The sequence below is a fragment of the Patiria miniata genome, unplaced genomic scaffold (assembly GCF_015706575.1).
Source record: "Patiria miniata isolate m_02_andy unplaced genomic scaffold, ASM1570657v1 HiC_scaffold_18, whole genome shotgun sequence".
Classification (NCBI taxonomy): Eukaryota; Metazoa; Echinodermata; class Asteroidea; order Valvatida; family Asterinidae; genus Patiria; species Patiria miniata.
Window position 1 is genome coordinate 14519880 of NW_024037056.1, and position 20570 is coordinate 14540449.

The 20570-nt window shown below is 39.3% G+C and overlaps 2 protein-coding genes across 2 annotated transcripts; one reads left to right on the plus strand and one right to left on the minus strand.

Moving 5' to 3' along the window:
* Positions 1-6039: 6039 nt before the first annotated feature.
* On the minus strand, positions 6040-8390 carry LOC119724789. Its single transcript, XM_038196002.1, has 3 exons — positions 8287-8390; positions 7134-7800; positions 6040-6903 (listed from the first exon to the last, which is right to left on the minus strand). Exons 2-3 carry the CDS (start codon positions 7766-7768, stop codon positions 6816-6818), a joined length of 723 nt encoding a protein of 240 aa, XP_038051930.1. The 5' UTR covers positions 7769-7800; positions 8287-8390; the 3' UTR covers positions 6040-6815.
* A 2208-nt stretch (positions 8391-10598) lies between these two features.
* On the plus strand, positions 10599-20170 carry LOC119724790 (dolichyl-diphosphooligosaccharide--protein glycosyltransferase subunit 2-like). Its single transcript, XM_038196003.1, has 17 exons — positions 10599-10693; positions 11597-11790; positions 11909-12004; positions 12475-12577; positions 12999-13062; positions 13189-13309; positions 13621-13707; positions 14233-14340; positions 14595-14663; positions 14986-15110; positions 15367-15576; positions 15802-15913; positions 16580-16777; positions 17303-17482; positions 17844-17919; positions 18208-18337; positions 18919-20170. The coding sequence occupies exons 1-17, from the start codon at positions 10627-10629 to the stop codon at positions 18929-18931; spliced, it is 1953 nt and encodes a 650-aa protein (XP_038051931.1). The 5' UTR covers positions 10599-10626; the 3' UTR covers positions 18932-20170.
* Positions 20171-20570: the final 400 nt, after the last annotated feature.

A 20570-nucleotide genomic window follows, 5' to 3' on the forward strand; every position in this document is an offset into this window, starting at 1 on the left:
AAAAATCTGTATTTCTAGATGCCCAGTCAATACAGTCATGCTGTAATTTTCAGGCGTAATTTGCACAGAGTTTGCCCGAAAATTACTGCTGCATTTTTCCCAAATGTCAGGGGTCATCACCTTTAATTTATTCATTTTTTTCCTGGTTATTAACCACGTATATTCCATATGAATATCAAGTGGAAAAATAGTCCTGATTTCGATTTCCTTAAACACAAATTTTCCCACACGAGCTTTGATCCCTAACGTCGCTTACAATACGGAGGAAGTCCAGTACGTGAGCCTCATTATGGGCTAGATTCTACTGTAATACACACCCAAACGATACCTCTATTACGGAAGCTTGAATTGCCTTCCGCGATACCGCGTTGTCCTCAACACACTTCTGACAATGTTTGTATACAACGTCAAGACATAAGTGTGAAAATATAGGCGTGATAAATTTTAAGAAAAGCAATGGAAATTCCTAATTCTGTTGCAAAGAAACAACTAATATCCCCATTAATTTTGCGTCATAATAACACACTATATCCCCATTTGAAAATGAGTGAAACATTTGAAAATGTGAGCCGTGATGAGAAATTCTAAAAAAAAAAACCACTGAATTCCTAATTTCGTTGCAACGAAACTACTAATATCCCCATTTGCGTCATTAAATAACACACTATTGCCAATGTTTTCATACACTGTCAAGACCCTGAGTGAAACATCTGAAAATGTGGGCCGTGATGAGAAATTCTAAGAAAAACACTAGAAATTTCTAATTTCGTTGCAACGAAACTACTAATATCCCCATTTGAGATTCCACTGTTTACCCATAATGGTTTTGTTTGCCTGTTGCAAAATCAAATTTTCTTCCCGTTTGAATATTTTTCTACACTTAAATTTTTGCTTTTATTAGCTTCTATATTTCGCTTTTAAAATCAGTCCATCCCGTTGCAATCTACCCTCTCCCCTCCCCCCCCCCCGCCACCTGATTTTAGCGTCGATGCTTTTCGAAATGAAACCACCGCCTCCATCACAACCGCGTGTCCGTACCCACCCCATCCCCCTTCAAAAAAAAACCGACAGTGCAATAACTGGCGTCATTCTTTAAACACATCTTAAAATTTCCTGAGGAGATAATTATTATTATTGTCATTATTATAGCTGTACATGTAAAAGGTACTCCAACTAAATTATTCTCCTCCATACAAAAAGAACAATACTGTAACACAAATCTCGCAAGTCCTCTATTCAAACATTTAACATTACCATGAACTACATCTTTAAAATAGTTTTTACCGTCTTCGTATTTGTACAATGTTGTATTGCTTATTTTTTTGTACTGAGATAAGCACGATACATTGTATTTATTTTAACAACGCACACAAGCATTTGTAAACAAAAAAGAGGAGAAGAAAATAAGAGCAAACTTCGACATGAATATGCAGCTTAACAAAGTATTAAATTTTGCATAATACAATTTATAAGGCAATTCAAGCTTCCGTACTCTATTGTTTCAGACTTCGGCACTAAATTACTGGCGCGAACCCGCTCGCGTCCATGGTCGCGCGTTAATAGGTAAATCGATCCCTTGCGTCCAAAATCGAAAACTTCATTACACATTAACCCTGATGATTGTGTGATAAAACGTCCAAGGTTTCCTAATGATGCAATACGTGCTAAGGTCATGCATGATGTATAATAGACCTGGGCCCATGTATGTGTGAAGGCATAAATTTCAAGAACCAGTCACAGACGAATGGGCATTGTAAAGACAAACATTTTTGTTTTTTGTTCCCACTGATAATGTCAAAATAGCGCTAAACCTGGGCATGGCCGTCGCCAGGATTTTTTTCTAGAGGGGGGCAAAGCACATTTTCCCTCCGTAATCCCTGTAGGCCTACTTTTCCAGCATATTCTTGTTTATCATATTTTGACATTTGCCCCCCCCCCCAACCCTTTAAATAAACAGCAATATGACTTCGCGCCTCTTTTTCTTTTTCCCCGCCCCTTTTGTTCTCTTTTTTTTTCTTTTTCTTTTTTCTTTTTTCTTTTTTGCTTCCCCCCTCGCGACGCCCATGAACCTGGGCCCAGTTCCGTGGAGATGCTGTAGCTACAAATTAGTGTATAACAAATTTATTTGCAAAAGCATTAAAGGGTTCATGAGATGAATTTTTCTTAGGAACACATTTTGTTCAACTTTCTACTCTCCTTAAATGTATGGACACTATTTGACATCCCTTTTTGGTTAACATTAATGAAAAGTGTACTTTTTAAACATTATTTAAAAAATGTGTCCGTACGTTTCCGGACAACTGAGGAGCTGATGTTGTCGTCATTTCAGGAAGACACTGTTCAGTTTAGGGGTTTTCTGTTCAAATAATTTATTGTGAACCCAAACATTTGCTCATCGACATCTGTCAGAAACGTTAGCTCATTGGCTTACTGTCGTGTACTGACAAATCAACGAATCACCAAAGAAAAGGAAATTAACGACAGCAAAATATCCGATATTCTGGTACCTTTTGGTGCTGAAATAGCTGTAACATAGAGGTTTCTGCCCGAAATGGCATCTCACTTTTGCTCATGAATATGGAAATTGGCATTAGCATAAAAACAAAAAAGGCACCAAAATACCCTTGAAAATGGCAAAGCGAAAATTGAAATAAGGTTAAATGGGACACAAAGGTACGTTCATTTTGAAGGATGGCATAAAAATGAAACTGCATGGGCGCTTTAAAAATGCTCCGAACAATTGGCAAGTTTTCCTGGTTATCCATTATATTTTTCCCTCCAGTGTGAATAACCAGGACAGAAATGAAGGCTTCAGTTCAGTTTCAAAACAAATAGCTCCGTGACTGAGCAAAGACGAGTAAAAGCATTTTATCAGAAGCACGGTGTTTAATGTGTGTTAATTTTTGCCTACTATGTCAACTTTATAGTCAGTCATATGATGTATGTGTTGTATGAACGCTCCATTTGTCATGATTGACTGTATTAGTGTGTTCACACGATCCACAACATTTGAACATTTATTTCTAGTAAAAAGATAGACAGACAGTGGTGTCGTCTTTGCACGTCGCCAAAAAAAAAAAAAGACGTCGGGTGCCAAACAGAAGGGCAAATGAGCGTTCTGACGCAAAAATCATTTTCAAGAAAATTGCATTGAAAGGTTCTATTGTTCCCCCGCGCCTATTATGAATCCAATGTTCCCCCACACGTAATATAAATCGTACGAATTTGAAATTTGTCACACGTATGAATCATAAGTTTTGGAACAGCGTGTATTAATTTAGGACAAAAAAATGTTTCAATTTCATTAAAATGGAGGCAGTTTTTTGCATATGTCCTATTGCTGGGATCATTTTGGTGATTACGCGTTCGCACATGAGGGCATATGCGCATTTGCCGGGCACACGACGATTAGACCTCATATTTATTGCTACTTGTATTATTTTGTTGGTATCATTCGATGAAGTTGTTGGGTTTATAGGGTTAGCCTTTTCCAGAAGCTGCAGTCCACAAGAAAGAAAGAAAGAAAAATATGAAACGAAAGTATCATCGCCTCGTCCCTGTTAAATGGTTCAACAATTTGTTTTGTAATCCTAATTTAAGTACTAATGACGTGCCTTAAAATGCAAATGGTAAATATCAAACCTTTACGTAAATAAATTATGGTTATCTATTTTGATAACTGCCACGTGTTTTTGGCATTCTGAATACAGATAAGGAGGGAAATCGAAAGTTTACATTAGAACTGCCAGTAGTCGAAATAAATTAATCATGATTCTTTCTGGATCTTTTTAATGGTTGTTATCGATCGATGACAGTAAATTTGCAGTAAATGGCACATCTGGGCCGTCACACATTGGTTGGTAATTATGCCTGAAATGAATTGTGTATAATTCTGTGTTTGGACAGGATCCAAAGTCGAGTTATATAATGACACCATCACTGATAGAAACATCTGTTTTGAATAAGCAGCTCAAATTATATTGAGATATCATAATGTCGCACCCTTATTTCAGCTTTGTAGATTTCTTGTCTCTTTCAACGATTCAAAACTAATCTCACAATGGCACGAATTAGATTCCAACGCGCCTGGGTTTATTTATAGCAAATTAAAAAAAATGTCAGTTTGTTTTCACATTTACCGGTGATGGTAGACTTTGGCCGTAAGAAGTTGATCTTAGATTAGATCGCTAGTTGACGACATGGTCGGTCTCTTTTAATTAGCCGCGAGAACTCGTGTTTTGGTGTAGGTTCAAGAACATTGGCGGTTCCAGAAAAACCGTGCAACAGACAAAATTTGTTGATGCTCTTGATCGATTAGCTTGCACAGCATCATGTAACAATATTTATGCTAACTTTATTCATTAGGCCTGGGTCTACTTTAAAACGCCGTCGACGGGCAGAGCATACTGTCCAAAATGTTGAGTTTCCACCACCGGTTCTTTTCAGAACCTCAAAAAACTCACAAAAGAGATTCCTTGTGCAACCGCAAACTTAGACTTATTTGCTAACTTCATTCATCATGCAAACCTTCACGTCTTACTTTAAAATTCACATTCGGTTTAGTCAAGAGTCGTTCTATATGGGCTACTCGCAGTAAGGGTCTATTTATCAAAACAATTTGCGCCGCTGATAGTTGCGGCCGAATTGACCTGAAAACGAAAACAGGCCAGAACTTAATTGTCTCTTTAATCTCGGCACCGATGATGTCTGATCGCATTAACTCATAAAATACTACGGCCCCTGACTTCGCAATCCGAGGTTGCCACCTTCACGTTATTCCGATAGCGGTTTACATAAACAAAAATTATCTGCAAATAAATGACCTGGAGCAAAGTAACGACTGTTTTAGCGGTCGATCGTCTGGGTTACAGAAACATGTGAGTGCATGTTACCAAAATACGTCTTAAGCAGACTCTTCGTAGTTGTGTAGTGTGAATTTAGGAATATGAAATAGAAATACGGACTCAATGGTAGTATTGCGCATGCATAAGTGAAAATATTCAACGCTCAACCAATAAAGGGGCAAAAGGGATCAGATTTAATGGGAGCCAAAATTTCGTGTGACACCGGGAAAGTGTTAATAATCTTACAGCCAGCCGGTGTTTTATCAACCGTTCAAAACCACCCACGTGACGGGCTCTCGACCAATAGGAATGAGTAAGCTGTCTCGGGTATTATGCTTGTAGTGTACATGTAGGCATAATTGTATTTCCAAGCCAGCGACCATCTAAAACAGCAACCAAAGAAAGAGTTTGGTTTATATTAAATTTACTTGCGATTTTATTACATCTGATCAACTGCTTCCAGCCACCAACTTTGTTTGATTTGTGCCCTTTCACTCGGCCGAATCCCGCAAGAATCGGCCTCTTAAGCCGACCAGATTTATTATCATTTTCCCGCTCGGGAACCGAATTGCGAAGCAACGCGGCAAATATTTCGGGAAGGCATCCATTAAAATTGCAATTTGTCACAACGGCGTTCCTCGCGGGTCTGTGGCACTTGAGACTACATGTATAGTATGCAATCTCTCTTAATCAAGTAATCTCCAATCTCACCTTTGCTCCCCGAGCAAGTTGGCCGATCTATGTTCGAAAATACTCGATGGAACCTTGAAGTGTAAAGCGATAAAAATGTTCCTCCGGCCACAGACAGAATAATCAATGTGACTACCTAAAGGCCCTTCAATTGTTAAGGGCGTATTCCATTCGGTGATATTGAAGACATTGGACACAAGTGTTCTAAAAATGGATATTTTGTACATAAAAACTAAGTATATCATCAATTACGTTAGTAATCTCAAGTAGGTTGCACATATTCGTTGCATGGAAAGTATTTATACTTGTCACGTGACTGGGCATGCATGGCGGAAATTGCATTAGATATTTATACCTAATTTACATTATTATCAAACGGCTGTACATCTGCTCTGAAACACTGCACATCAGTTATATTCAAACGCAATTATACCTTTAAAGTTTTCACAAATAAATAAATTAATTAATTAATGATTGTTCAGGCCTGCCCAATATGCTCAAGTACTTACATACTATACATATTAGTACTGCTTACATTTTTGCAGACTTTCAGTTATGTTACAACTTCAGGTCAGCAGTCTATTATCAAAACATTCAGATCTTTTATTAATTTTGAAGAAACAATTTGTAATAACGAATTGCTGAAAATATACAATTGAGACTGCGTATTATTTTCTTTGTGTATAATTTATACAACATGCATATCTACAAAATCTGCACTTTAATACAAGATGTACGGAAAAATACAATGGTATTGCTTGATAATTCTAGTTGAAATTTGCCAAAATGACGACTCGGTTGTTAACAATGATTAACGAGCCATTTAAACTATGTTAGGGTTTGTAACGGCAGGTTTCATGAACTTTCATGAGCTTATACTTTTAGTTCATAATAAATAATATTTTATATTATACGAAACAAACGTCTCCACGTGATGAAGAGCCCCTTCCATTGTTTGCGTTTTGCATAGATATCACATGCAACTTTAAAGGCTGTATTTAAGATTTTGGTAAAAATCTTTTTCTTTTTTTTTGAACAATTGAAAAAGCACCTTTACATACAAAACGTCCGTTCGCTGGTATGGGAGGCAGAAGAAAAAAACCGCTCACTTTCTCGATCTACTGCTGTGTCTAGATTCTGTTTGACGAAAACCTCAATTTTGCGGGATGGCTGTAGTGAGCCCTCTCTTGCTGAGGTGCAGTGCTGCGCACAACAAACCATCTCCACTGAGCTGGGAGCCGAACCATTCAACGTGTTCAACGCCGGTTGTTGCATGCTACTTTATGTAATCTCGTTGTATGGCGGTGGGGGCGTAGAGGGCGGTTGTCCCATGTTCCCTCCACTCGTGGGAAAAGATGCACACCTGCCCCTGAACAAAAAGTAATAAAAAAGAAGACAAAAGATTAAGTTGTTGAAACGGTTAAATTGAGACTGTGGTTACCGTTACGCTACTACTTTTTTAATAATTGGTCGCTTGGTGGCGCTCTAGAGTTAATTCAAATTAAATGTGTTAGTAATTATTAGGTGATTAGGTATCATGATTCAAACGAGCAATCGCTCATCATCAGCAATGTCAATGTCCATGGCATTGTCACTCACATTTGGTGGTACTTAGGAGGTGGACTGTATGAATGTTGATGGTCGATTCTCGTATCAGGACCGTACGATGTCATGACGTCAGATGACGGTGGTATATCCACGCGTAGGTTCACAGGACCTTCCTCCGTTGACCCCCTAGCAGGCCGCTGGGTGGCGCCCTCTACGGGGTGTCCACCCAAGGACGCGCTGTCACTGTTCTTGGTACAGCATCTTCCGTGGCGTACGTACATAATGCACCATATCAACAAAGCTACGAATACCAGGAACCCTCCAGGAATACACAATGCAAGAATCTTGGTTCCAGGAATCAAAAACAGGCCAAAAAATATCAGGGCGACGCCAGTAATGGCGGACAGGATGGAAACCACGCGTAGACCAATCAGTTGCGTGCACGTCATCGATGCTTCACGAGTCTGGTCGCTGTGTGTACCGGATGACAATGAAACGCCCGGAGAACAAGCACCCATGGCCATCCCGGAGTAGTGGCTGCGGAGCTGGGGACGGGAACCAGACCGGCGCGAATTGTTCATGCCGAATACAGCCTCGAAATTCCGGTCGTGCTGCTTGGATCTTCTGTTGCCATGGGAATTACCACCCGCGCCCGAGAGCCCATGGTGCGCGACTGCGTGAGCCATTCTCGTACCCTGCTGTTGGTGTCTAGGCTTGTCTACAATTAGAACAAATTATGGAAATAAGGATGAGTTAGTTTGCGTATGCCCCGACTTTGCATGCTACAAAACTAACATGCATGCTACCAAACGCATTTTGGTGGTTAAATATAGCCCTATTTAGCAATTTAATGCAGCTCCATCAGATAAAAAAAATCTCCTCACTAAATAAAAGAAAATAAAGTCTTTATCTTATCAAAGGAGAAAACAATATTTGTCAAAATGATTTACTGAGAAAACTCTGAGTCAGACATATGATTTAAAATTCCTTGGAATGCAATTTCGCCCCGGCCCCAGACTATCCCTCCAGTAAAATAATGATTGATTCAATTCAGCATATCAGCTTTGATGAAAGAACCATCTAGTCTATCTTGCAAATAATGTTAACATTCCTTCCCAATTCCTCGTTGCCTGTAGAATAGGTAATTAAAGACATTTCGAGTGCTTCAATGCAAAAAAGAAAGATTAATCTTACGTCCACTTACCTTTTTGTCAAAATTAATAGCCACAAAGTGCCAAGTAGGATTAAGATTGTATTTTCTATCTTCAACAGTAAAGCAAGTAACCAATACCACAGCCATTCACTGGTTGGCAGTGACCTGTGGAAATCGCACGGTACTGTATTGGCGTGACGTCATTCAGCGTGGTACCAGGGACGCGGTCGTGACCCGTTGGGTACGTTGTGCTCTATGTAGCGTGTAAGCAATGGCATAGTTGGAACGCTTGGACACTGACGTGTAGGCATCGCAACGGTATTACTGCCAATTGACGTTACTAAAAGGCTGTCTTACGTACATCCTAATGTCATGTCTATTCGTCTTGCCATGGTACACTAATTTGCCTTGAAAATGAAAATACAATAACCGGCAGTTTTCTTAGAAATGCAACAGCATCTGTCATTTGTCTTAGTTTGTTTCGCTTATCATTATGCAGTTTTGCTGCGTAGAAGCTACATTTGAGATGAATATCCCAGTTACCATTATTCTGAAGTTGATTGTAGGAAAAGAAGTGACTGCATTATTACGTCATTATTGTCTTACGGTTCATAAAAGTGACCACACTTTCCAAAAAAACGTTTTAGGGCTCTGACACATCGAAGTGCAAGCCTTTCGTAATATGTATCACTCATAATTATCATACATGCAGAGTACATGTATACATCAGCACATTTTCCCGTACCTGGGCACGGCAATTCACAAGAAGTGACTAGTACAAGTCTACCCATCTTACTGATGGTTCATCGTGCGACCATTGCCCGCGCTACATAATTCCGAATGCAATTTGAGAATGTCAGATCAGAAAATAGATTATCACTGTACATTCCGCCACAGTGCGATTTGACCTTGCAAATGCTTCGGTGAGAATCACCTAAGGATACACTGGCGCATCTCTGGATGCTGAGTCGGGAGACTAGAGAGAGCGTCATCTGGTCGAGCCAGCATGCACAGTATAGAGGTCAACTTCCCGGCATTCTGCCGTCGTTAGCATGTGGAACTGCCCTCACTGATGCCAAAGAGTTCAACGACAGGATTATTTTACGTCATCGGGTTAAGCTTTTCTCTGATCCCGAAATCCATTTAGCTTGGCGACTAGGATTTAGCAGATTCTCCTCAACCCCCCCCCCCCCCCATGGGCGTCGCGAGGGGGAGGGGGGGGGCCAAGGGGGCGCTTGCCCCCCCCCCCCTGGAAAAGCAACACACAAAAAGGGGGGGGGGAAGAAAAAAGGGGGAAAAAAGAAAAAGAGTCGCGAAGTCATAGTGGTGTAAATTTAATGAGTTTGGGGGCGGGGGGAAATGTCCCTGCCCCCTCTAAAACTGATAAATCGAGAATTTGTTGAGAAATACAAGAATTTTTTTGTGAAAAAATATGGTTTGCCCCCCTCTAGAAAAAATCCTGGCGACGCCCATCCCCCCCCCCAACTAAAAAAAAACTTTGACAAAGCGACGGGGGGGGGGGGAATATATAAGGCAGAAAACTTCAAAATTCCTTAATAAAATACCAGTGTCAAAATTGATTACTTCATATTGTCAAAATGGCTGTGAAAGCAGGAAACAAAGTAGTTGCTAAACTTGAAATAGCCGACAGATATACTCACAGGCGTGGCCAGCGGGGGTAATTTACCCCACTCCCAATATTTTGTAAAGACTGCCCTTTTCCAAGCAAATACCCTTTTTTTCAACGGGCTTACCCCCCCCCCCCCCCCCAATAATTTGTAAAGAGTGTTTTTTTGTAAGAAGTGCTCTTTTTTCTGAATTTGTGCCCTTTTTAAAAAAATAAGTGGTGCCTGCCATTTTGGGGGCCTTTTTCTGAATTTCGCACATGTATCGCCCTGAAACTGAAAGCACCATATATTGGCCATTTGTGCGCATAATCGTCGGTTTTGAACACCGCGCGGCCCCCATCGACAGATGGTACCAGCCCCCCCCCCCTTTTTTTTTTTATTTTACGGAGGCCAAGTGTCCGGGGAAAAAAATACCTGTCTACAATTCACCATGGATGTGCAAGTGCCCTCTTTAAAAAAATTACCCCCCCCCCAATAAAAATAACCGTGCTACGCCACTAATGCTGTAAAAGCAAAATACAAATGAAACTGCAAAATTACTTAGGAGCTTTTAGCGTCATAATTTTGTTTTTCTTAATTTTAAAATGATATTTCCAAAAAATATCGGCTCAGTTATCCACGTCCATCGAAAACAAAACAATTAAGTTACATTTTACTAAAGAGGGGTAAAAAGTGCTGCTATTTTTTTCTGCATTGAGAAACACTCAATTTTTCCCATTTTTTGCGGGAAAGGAAATTATGAATAGCGCCCTCGCTTGTCAGGATGATGTACAACACCCGTCCTTTTCTGATTGGTCCCCGGGCTACAGAAGCAACAACCATGGAAAGAGGTAACGAAAAACACGAAACTTTACCACAGAATTAAACCTCGATAATCAGATTGTGTAAAATAGCATGACGTATCCTATTGATTAGCTTGCTTCTAGTTATTTTGGGGAATAGTTAAAGCTCATAATAAAGCTCATTTTGACGAGGAAGTTGGCCCAGTTTTGTCCGTTCGTGTGCACGGAGCGTGTGCCACGTGTAATGTAGTTGAATGGAAGTCTGGCAACCGACTCGTTCATGATACATGCACAAACGTACACGTTCTGCGTGTGGTTTGCTTCATTTGTTTTTGATTGGAGTTAAAAATGGGCGGGGATTTCTTTATTTACTACTATAGGTACTTGACATTTTACACTATTTCAAGTTTTTACTTGTACTTGTGCTTTTAATTGTGGTTGGTGTTCTAATTTAATTTAAACTTATGAAAGTAGACAATCAATGGTCAATAGAGGAATTGGCCCAAGTAAAAAATGTAATTTTTTTTCTCACTATTTTAAAAATTTTACTTCAGCATTTTTTTTTTGTAATAGTTGACAAACAAACGCTATTTTTTTTTTCATTTGAATTTTAACTTCAATACAGTGTTGTCCATCTGCATGTTTGTTTATAAAGTGAGCTGTAAAATTTTCAATTGCTTTTAAAATCTGTCTCAAAACTAATTAATGGAATATGTAATTCTGAAATTCAGTCCACGTTAAGTGGTAAAATCATTGAATCGATCACGTACAAACAAGGTTGATCATTTATGAATGCCATGGTTGATATGTAATCAAGGTCTATCTGTCTCAAAAAAGTAACTATACAGATTCCTCATTTTATTTCAATCTTGAAACAAAGCTAAACATGAATTTGTCATTTTGTGGCCCTTGTACCCATTGTGTTCCCTTCCCTTGTGTGTGTCTTTCAAGGTGCCACTCTGTTAGTGTTCCTGATCTGTGCCGTCTTGGGCCAGGCGCTCAGCCCAGTCACCATCCTGTCCTTGGACGATCAAGCCAAGATTAAGGCGGTCTTTGCCTCGTCCCGCCCCTTCACTGACCTGGCCGACGCCCACTATTCCATCCTGGGTCTGAAGCTGTTCAGTGTGCCGATTCCTAATGCACAGGTTTGTTGCTTGAAAATATCAATCCCAATAAAAGTCTTAATTAAGAAATGTTGGAAACCTTTCTTTAAAATTTGAAGCATTGCTGCTGCTACACTGATAATCTTGTTCTATTTTGCAGGAAGCATGCACGTTCTTGAAGGCCAAGTTGGACCCTAATAACGTGGAGTCCGTCTACCATGCTACCACTGCAGCAAAGGCTCTGGAAAACTGCAAGGTAAAAATAGCATTACAGCGAACATTACATCCTAAGATTTCCTTGTATTTTCAATATTGATTTTTTTGCCCATCACTGACATATTTTTATAAATACTGTATACTCACTGTTGTCGGAGTGCATGTGAGAAAAAATTCACAAATAACTCGGGTTGGACTCAAACCCGCGACTTCCTGCTTCCTAGTGCAGGCGTCTTACTACTCGACCACCCAGCTTTCCGGCTCAGCTGGCTTTGCTCAAACAATATAGCAGCAGGTACCACAACCAGTATTCCTTGTATCTTATGATGGTATGGGCTTTAACCTTTACTACAATGTCCAGAACATTTCAATATTCTCTTAGACATCAAATTTGAATCTGAATTCTGTTAAAAATTTTTTTTATGAATTTGTATTGAATACTGAATGTTGATCTTTAAATAGACAGAGTGAAGCTCGAACTAATTTTTGTATGATCGTTGTAACGCACAGGTTACAGTAAACGAGCAGTCCCTATCATCTGCCATCAATGACAGCGTTGACATGGCAACGCTCTTCTACGCTGTGTCGGCCCTCACCACCCTTGGCCTGAAATGTAAGTCCAGAATTTTTCAGAACGAAGGTAACGTCAGTGTTTTTGCCAATTCAAGCTTCTGAAAGAATAAAACTTAGAAATAATGACATCGCATCATTTCATGGTGTGATGTTTTGTGATGTTTTCAATGAAAAAAAGTTACTTGCCCTATAAGTAGAAATTAGTTCAGATGCCGTGTTTGTGAACAAAAATTTGAAGAATGTGGATTTTACAAAAGTAATATTTTCAAACTTGCATATCTTTAAAAAGATTACAGTAGAACGTGGCTGTAACGAACACGAAGGGGTCCATAAGAAATGTTCCTTAGTGGTTGGTGGTTGTTTGTTTAAACAGTTTTTGTTATAGCAGCTTTTAACTGTGTGGGTTTTTCGTTGGTGCTTGTTTTAAAATTTAAAAAAATAAATATATTTTTTTTCCACAGTCAGCCCTGCTGATGTCCTAAAATCATTGGACTCGGCTCTTAAAAAAGACGATGGTGTTACGAGGTAAGCCACTTCAAATCCATTTCTCTATGACATCAAGACGTTTACTGATTTCTCATTTGATGAGTTAGTTGGAAATCTGTATAAGTTTTTCTAGTCAATAACAGTTGTTTTTGTATTTTGTTGCAGCTCAAGCTATGCCTTGCACATCGCCTCTCTGCTTCCAGCTGAAACAAACGTGGACAAATATTTTGATCTCATTGAAGACATCGTGGCCCAGGCAGACGAAATAGATGAAAAATATTTGCAGGTATTAATATTGCTGTGTAATTTCTTTGTAAAAGGAACAGAAAACTTCTTAATTGCCAAGTTATCTTTCCCAACTACATTTTGAGTATTTTTTTGTTTTCTTAGTTGATCCCTCTGAACATGTTGATTATCTTCACATCCTTTTATTCTCCTTACTCTCAAATTTAAGTCAAGCTTAGAAAAACCAGTCTTTGTAAAATCCTATAATTGTTTGAGTGCACATTTGAGTGCTACATGTATCTGGATTGGTTTTTGTTTTTCTTGAACATTGCTTTGAATTGTGAAGATACTATGTTTTCATTTCCTCCGCAGTTTGATACCTTATTCCAGAGTGGTCTATTTTTGGATGGAGCTTACAAGCTGGCTGCAAAAGTCAATAAGAAACCACTCATTACTGAGGTAAGAATGATCTCATTCAAACCATAAACAGACACAACCTACCATTTCATGTTGATTTGATTTGACTTGTTTTAATGTGATTTGATTTGATTTGATATGACTTGATTGGATTGGATTGGATTGGATTGGATTGGATTGGATTCAATTCGATTTGATTGCATTTGATTTGATTGCATTTGATTGCTATTGATGTTATGTGATTTGATATGATATGATTTGATTGCATTTGATTGCATTTGATTGCATTTTATTTGATTTGATTTGATTGTATTTGATTTGAATTGATTGTATTTGATTTGAATTGATTTTATTTGATTTGAATTGATTGTATTTGATTTAATTGCATTTGATTTGATTGCACTTGATTTGATTTGATTGCATTTGATTTGATTTGATTTGATTGCATTTGATTTGATTTGATTGTATTTGATTGCATTTGATAAAATATGAGTTGATTTGATTTGATTGTATTTGATTTGATTGATTGGATGTTTGACAGCATTGGATCTCTTCTAACTTTGACAGGATCAAGCTGTGTTGCTGGGTAACTTTGTCCTGAGCCGTAAGTCAACACAGACGGCTGCCAATGCCTACAGCGTTGTGGTTGGAGTCAAGGCTCTGGCTAGTAACAAGGTAAGGCTATGGCTTGCTGTTACACATGCGCCTATGGAAGCGGCTGAATCCGCTTCCCATTGACACGTGTTGCTGTTAGCCGTAGCCAGGTAATACGGACACAGCCTTAAGCCATGTTTGAATTGACTAGGCTGTGGCTTGTTATTACACATGCGCCTATGGAAGAGCTGAAGCCATTTCTCATAGACATGTGTTTTACTGCGTTGCCGTGAGTTAAGGTACACTTAATATTTCTTGTCATTTTATATTTCCAGTTCCATGTGCCTGTTGCCTTCACCAGAGTGGGATCTATGGCCGTCTCTACCAATGCACCAAATGTCAAGGTAATTGTTTCTCAATTGTGTTGTGTAGTCAAGTGACGTTTTGATATGTGAGGGTCAAGCACGTACCCACGTTAAGAAGTGCCTTATTCTTGTTTCTCTGCACACAATAGTTTTGTAAACGATTCCTGATACAGCAGGTTTTGTAGTTTGTTGTATGTGAATGAATTATGTGCAAACATTATCAGTGGTTTGGAACATTTTTTGGAAGGAGTGGTTTTTACTAGAAGCGTTTGAAAATACTGTATGAATCCAGTTACAAGTATTTTTAAAAGCTTCACCAGCTGATTTTAAGTCTGTTTTCCTTGATCCGTTCTCTTTGAAGGTGGAAGTCTCCAACCTGATGTCAGGCAGTGTCGGCAAGCTGACTGTTGAGGCGTCCTCTGTAAAGCCAAAAGACGGCGGGAAAGCAATCGCTAAAGACCTGGCGTTTGAGGGCACCAAGAACCCGTAAATAAAACCTCTCTTCTCAGATTTTGTAAAAAACAATTTTTTTTTTAATGTCTTATTTCTCTTTTGCCGTTGGCGCTGTGTGGTTTACTTATGATAACCAAGTGAGGTTGGTTACTTTTCCAACTGTTCTACTTTCCCAGATTTTTAAAAATATACATCGGATTTTGTCCTTTGTTGGCCAAATTTTTTTACAATTCACTTGTTAAAGAATAACTGGTATCCTGTCTTTTGATTATTATTCATTGGGCTGCAGGACGGAGTACCAGCTGAACCTGATGGAGTCCAAGCCAGCCCCTGCGTTCTACTCGGTGTCCCTCAAGGCCAAGCCCTCCGCACCAAACCCTGCCCTGATTGGTCTGAATGAGGGCGCTATTCTCGTCAAGGTCACGACGGAGGTCACCGTGGATAACATGGAGATCTCGATCATCGACAAGGATCAGTCGATCACCGCCAAGACTGTCAAGTGAGTGTTAGTCAGGGTGGTAGTCCAGATACTCTAGGTGGATCATTTTGTAAATCGCAAGTCAATTGCTTCTCAACTACTACAGCAATGTTTTACAATAACTTTCTGTCAAGGGTTTTCAAGGTTGTCATTCGTAATTCAGCTCTGCTGTGAGTAAGAACAATAAGCCCCTCAAATTTATTATTATTATTATGTTTATTTATTTGCTTGTGTTTCATTGTCCAGGGTCGTCCACCCAAGAAAAGTGGACAAGGGTCTGGAGGCTGACCATCACCAGAGCGTGGTCCTCAAGTTCAACCTGAAGGACAAGGCTGGACAACCGCTGTCTGTCCATCAAGTAAGTGTCCATCATCTTGTTAAATTGATCAAAGTTTTATTTCACTTTTGATGTTTGGCCGGGCCTTTCGAATCCTCCAAATCTACCATTGGCAAATTCTTTGTAATTTAAGTTGAGGGGCGTCAGTGCTGGTGTAAAATAAAAGAAGCTATGCCCTACATTCCTCAATCCTGCAAAATCCTCCAAAAACTCTTGTTAGATATTACTTATTTGTTTATTTCTGGTAATGAAACCAAGGATTCCTCAAAAGCGCCACAGGCACTGTAGCTCGCAAGCCTGCAGAAACCCGTAGAGAGCAGACAATGAGAAGAATTAACAGTTTCAGAGGTTGGAGGTAAACCCCAGAAACTATTCTGAGGAAAACCCACGGAATCAGGCAGGGACTGAAAACCCAATCCACATATTGGCCCAGGCGGGATTCAAACCCGGGTCACAGCGGTGGAAGGCGAGGAAAGAACCGCTACACCAATGTGACTCCCCTACTATTATAGTATCTCGGAGGATTAATGTCAAGTCTGGCAAGCTTCAAGAAGCTCCTGGAAGATTTTAAAGGATTTTGGAGGACTTGGGCTGATATCCATTCTAAAGTTGCTTTGTAGTTGCAAATTAAAGTTGCAACAAGAGCTGTGTAGTAATTCCTGTAATCGTAATATTTTGTCTCTTTAGGCCTTTGTCCGTCTGTCCAACATCAAGACCAAACAGGAGGTCATCTTCACAGCTGAGGGCGATGCGTCCTTGATGTACAAGTTCAACCTCGACGTCGCCGAGAGCGGCCGTGAGTACTTCAACCAGCAATCTGGCAAATACACCCTGGATCTGATCATTGGAGATGCCATCATCATGAATCCTTTCTCCTGGAACTTGGTAAGAGCAATCAACCAAAAATCAACCTCTGAAATCAGGGAAAACCTTGAAAATGAGTTTCTATTTTCCAGTCAGTGAAACTTAGGGAATTTGGGACAAAGACCAAAAATCAGGGAATTTGACAGTGACCCAGAAGGGAAAGATTTTCTTCAGTGCGTAGGTACCTCTTGTGCCATGTGACCAAGTTGTGTCCATTGGCTATGCTTGCTTTTTGGAATTTATGCAGAGTGGTTATGACACCTCTCTAGACAATAATTGGTTGTGCTACACCACCTCTTGACTCAGCAACCTTGTTAAAGTGAAAATATTTCTCATATGATTTTGAAAATTTCCCAGGGAAAACTCATGGAAATTAATTTTTTTCATAAATTGCTGGGAACCTGTTAAATGTTACACCAGTTTGGCATTCAAAAGTTGCATCGCACTAAATTATAACAAAGGTTAGCAATAAGTGGGCTGTTTGATACACCTTCCCGTCTTCCTAGTTTCTTGCACCATCAATGCCTTTTTTGTTCTCTTTCCTAGGCTGACGTCACCTTGAAGTTCCCTGAACAGGAGGACACCAAGCCAGCACCCCAGGCCCGCTATGCTGAGCTGCCAGAGATCAAGCACATGTTCCGTGTTCCTGAGAAACGTCCTCCTACCGCAGTGTCTACTACCTTCACTGCACTGTGCCTTGTTCCTCTGCTGCTGCTCGTCATTCTGGTAAGCTTCCAAAAACTTTACCTCGGAATTTTTTTGGGTGAAGGTACCTGAGCTTGCCAAGATTCAGAATTGTAACTTGATGGCACAATTTTGTACTTGAATAAAGTTGCAACATCAAGTTTTCATTTTAAGTACTTGTGGTTAGGTTGGAAAGAAAGTTTGAATGACAAAAAGTAAATTGTTATGAGATTGGTAGCAAAGGCTACTTTGTCGAATACAAACTACAATTTGCCACATTACTGCAGAGTTGAAGATTTTGGTCATTTTTTTTGAAAGATTGTAAAAAAGGAACGAATGTCTTTGCTTTTAGTTTTGTCATTTGTGGTTATTGTTTATTTGTGAATTCCGTTGTTATTTTCAGTGGGTGAAGCTTGGCGCTAACATGAAGGGCTTTACGTTCTCCATCGGTGCCATCGGCTTTCATCTCGGTCTCGCAGGTAAGCTCTTTCCGAAACACCATTCACTTGGAACATTATTTGAGAACATTTTAGTTTAGGCAAATAAGGTGCTGCAGCCAAACTTAAAGCCGTTTCATACTCGGCGCAAATGCGATTTGTCACAGCAAGTTTCGCGCTTCTAAGTTGCAAAAGCTGAAAACATTTAAACTCCGTAAAAACTTCTGAGAATATTTTTCAGATTTCAAATTCGCTGTGCATTCTCGAGAAGTATGAAGCCCCCCCCCCCCAAAAAAATGGAAGAATAACTTTCTTCGTTTGTTCTTGTAGGTATCCTGGGCTTGTTCTACTGCTACTGGGTCTATCTCAACATGTTCCAGACTCTCCAGTATCTAGGCCTCCTAGGCATCTTCACCTTCTTGACTGGGAACCGATTGCTTAGCAGCATTGCACAAAAGAAGTAAGTCATCTTTCACCTCCCTCCACCTGCCCCTCCCCTCCTTCCGACCCCCAATTCCATCCTTTGACAGTCCTCCAACAGTCCCAAAACTTGCAACTACCCCCGTCGCCCAACTTTGAACATTACCGTTTGACATTACAAAATGGAACCTGTCACTGTGACATGAATTCCTTTTCATGGACAGTCCCTCTTCCCTTTACCAATTCCCCCACCCCCTTCGCCCGCCCTACCCCCATCCCCAACCCCATCCCCAACCCCAGTCCCCAACCCCAGTCCCCAACCCCACCAACTTTACCCCTACACCGACACCCCCTACACCCAACGTATATCATAGGACACAGAGCCTAACGCTATGATGTGAATCCTTTCCATGACGTTGGACATCAAATTCCTTACCCATTGTCGGCGTTACCCACTTGTTTCATGTGGAGTATGCCAACATGTTAAGGTACAACTAATAACACTCTTAACTAAGCCAATTCCATTCCAAAACCTGTGCTTGTTTATATCTTTGCCTATTTCAAAAACAACAACTGACCAAACTTCAAATCTTTTGTTTCTTTTTCCCCCTCTGTTTTTAGACGCGAGAAGTAAACCATCGCGTGATGCCGCAGCCTTTTTGTAATTGCTCAGAATGTAGTGAGTCTTCAATGATCAGGGCAAGGTTGAAAATCAATCACTACGTTTTTCTCTTTTGTTTCATAATTTTTCCAAAAAAAAAAAACAATCAAAATGTGTGAGAGTCAGATTAAATATTGATTTATGTGTATTTGCACTGGGTAGCTTTTTGGCAAAGTTTTAAACTTTTGTACAAAAATATTGATGAAGGAACAAGTTGTTCTGGTTTATAAACATCATTACACATGATTTTGTTCTCGAGATTTGGTTCAGTTTTAAGGCGACTTTTCTGAAGTGGTCCCAGAATGTTTTGAGATGAAATTGTGATTTCGGATGTGTATAAATTTCTGTTGGCTCTTTTCTGGTTGGTTTTGGTGAAGGGTTTGCAAAACACAATTTTAGTGTAGAGGTTAACATCGGGTAAATATGTAGTAACTTCTTGTAAGAAAAGCAAAAAGTAAAGGAGAGAAGTTTTGATGTGATATGATACAATTTTCTAATCCTTTCAAACAGCAGAGGATTTGATAAGTAGTTGTAAAAACTTTTGTTGTTATTTCGAAACAATTTGCCCAGGATGTATAAGTCAGAAAAACAAGTGTATTTAAAAGGAGTCTTTCTTTTGAAAATTGCAGGAATTTACAAATTATGCGTCCTTGCTTTATTGTGAAAAGCCTTGTACCTTCAACTTTCAACAGGTTGTGTGTTAGTTTTGTGTTACATATTTCTGTAATATTACAGAATTTTGTAATATTATTACAAAATGTTTGTATTATTACAGAAATTGTGTCCATCGTTGCATAGTTCATGTGCACCTGGCTGAAATGTCTTGACACAAACGTCCACATTAAGAATTTTTATCCTTAAATAATTTGAGTAGAGAATTTGATGAATTCAGTATCCGTAGAAGTGTAGGAATTTTGTAGCAATTTGTTTCAAACATGAAACTATAAGCACGTTTTTTTGACACTGCTTGCCAAAATTGATTTGATTTTTGTAAGAAAAAAATGATGCATTACTCACACTGGCAATATGGTAAAATTTCCTTTTGTTTCCAAGTACATTTTTTTTTTTTTTTTCAACAGCTAAGTACTACTTGTTGAGCTTATACATTCACTTGTGAAAAAAAAACCTTTTAAAGGGTTATTCCTGTTATTTGTTTCCTTGCGTTGAAATTATGAGAGCAGTATTAAGAAATTGCTGATCACAAATTTTAAACTGTTGTACACTGTTCAGTCTTTTCTTTTTATGTTGTTGAGTACACCACCACAAAAATGAGTGCTGTCTCCTAGCAGTGTGCATTTGCTTGTTCCAGGCATGCAACTTTTCCTCAGATCAGCTGATTTCCTCTTTTTTGACTTCCCATATGTGTCATTGAAAATAGAAAAACACTGTACAAAGTGTTTGAAAGATTTGAATTTCCTCTTTTTTTTTGGTGACTTTCCAGTTGCATGCCTGTTGTTCACATCGCTAATGATGCTTCAGTTCAAGAGGCTACCTAGCATAAAAAAAAAAAAATTATCTAAAGTTCATCAGGTTTGTTATTTTACATCAGCAACTCATGCAAAGTCATTGTCTATAGTTCCACAATTTGATTTGAGGTTCTTGCGATAAACGC

Excerpts from the sequence above, each read along its gene's own strand:
- LOC119724790 (XM_038196003.1), top strand. The coding sequence starts at position 10,627 with ATGATGTACAACACCCGTCCTTTTCTGATTGGTCCCCGGGCTACAGAA. Across the intron at positions 10,694-11,596 it reads AGCAACAACCATGGAAAGAG|GTGCCACTCTGTTAGTGTTC; the intron begins GTAACGAAAAAC and ends GTGTCTTTCAAG. Across the intron at positions 15,914-16,579 it reads AACCGCTGTCTGTCCATCAA|GCCTTTGTCCGTCTGTCCAA; the intron begins GTAAGTGTCCAT and ends TTGTCTCTTTAG.
- LOC119724789 (XM_038196002.1), bottom strand. The coding sequence starts at position 7,768 with ATGGCTCACGCAGTCGCGCACCATGGGCTCTCGGGCGCGGGTGGTAAT. Across the intron at positions 6,904-7,133 it reads CCTCCTAAGTACCACCAAAT|GGGCAGGTGTGCATCTTTTC; the intron begins GTGAGTGACAAT and ends CTTTTTGTTCAG.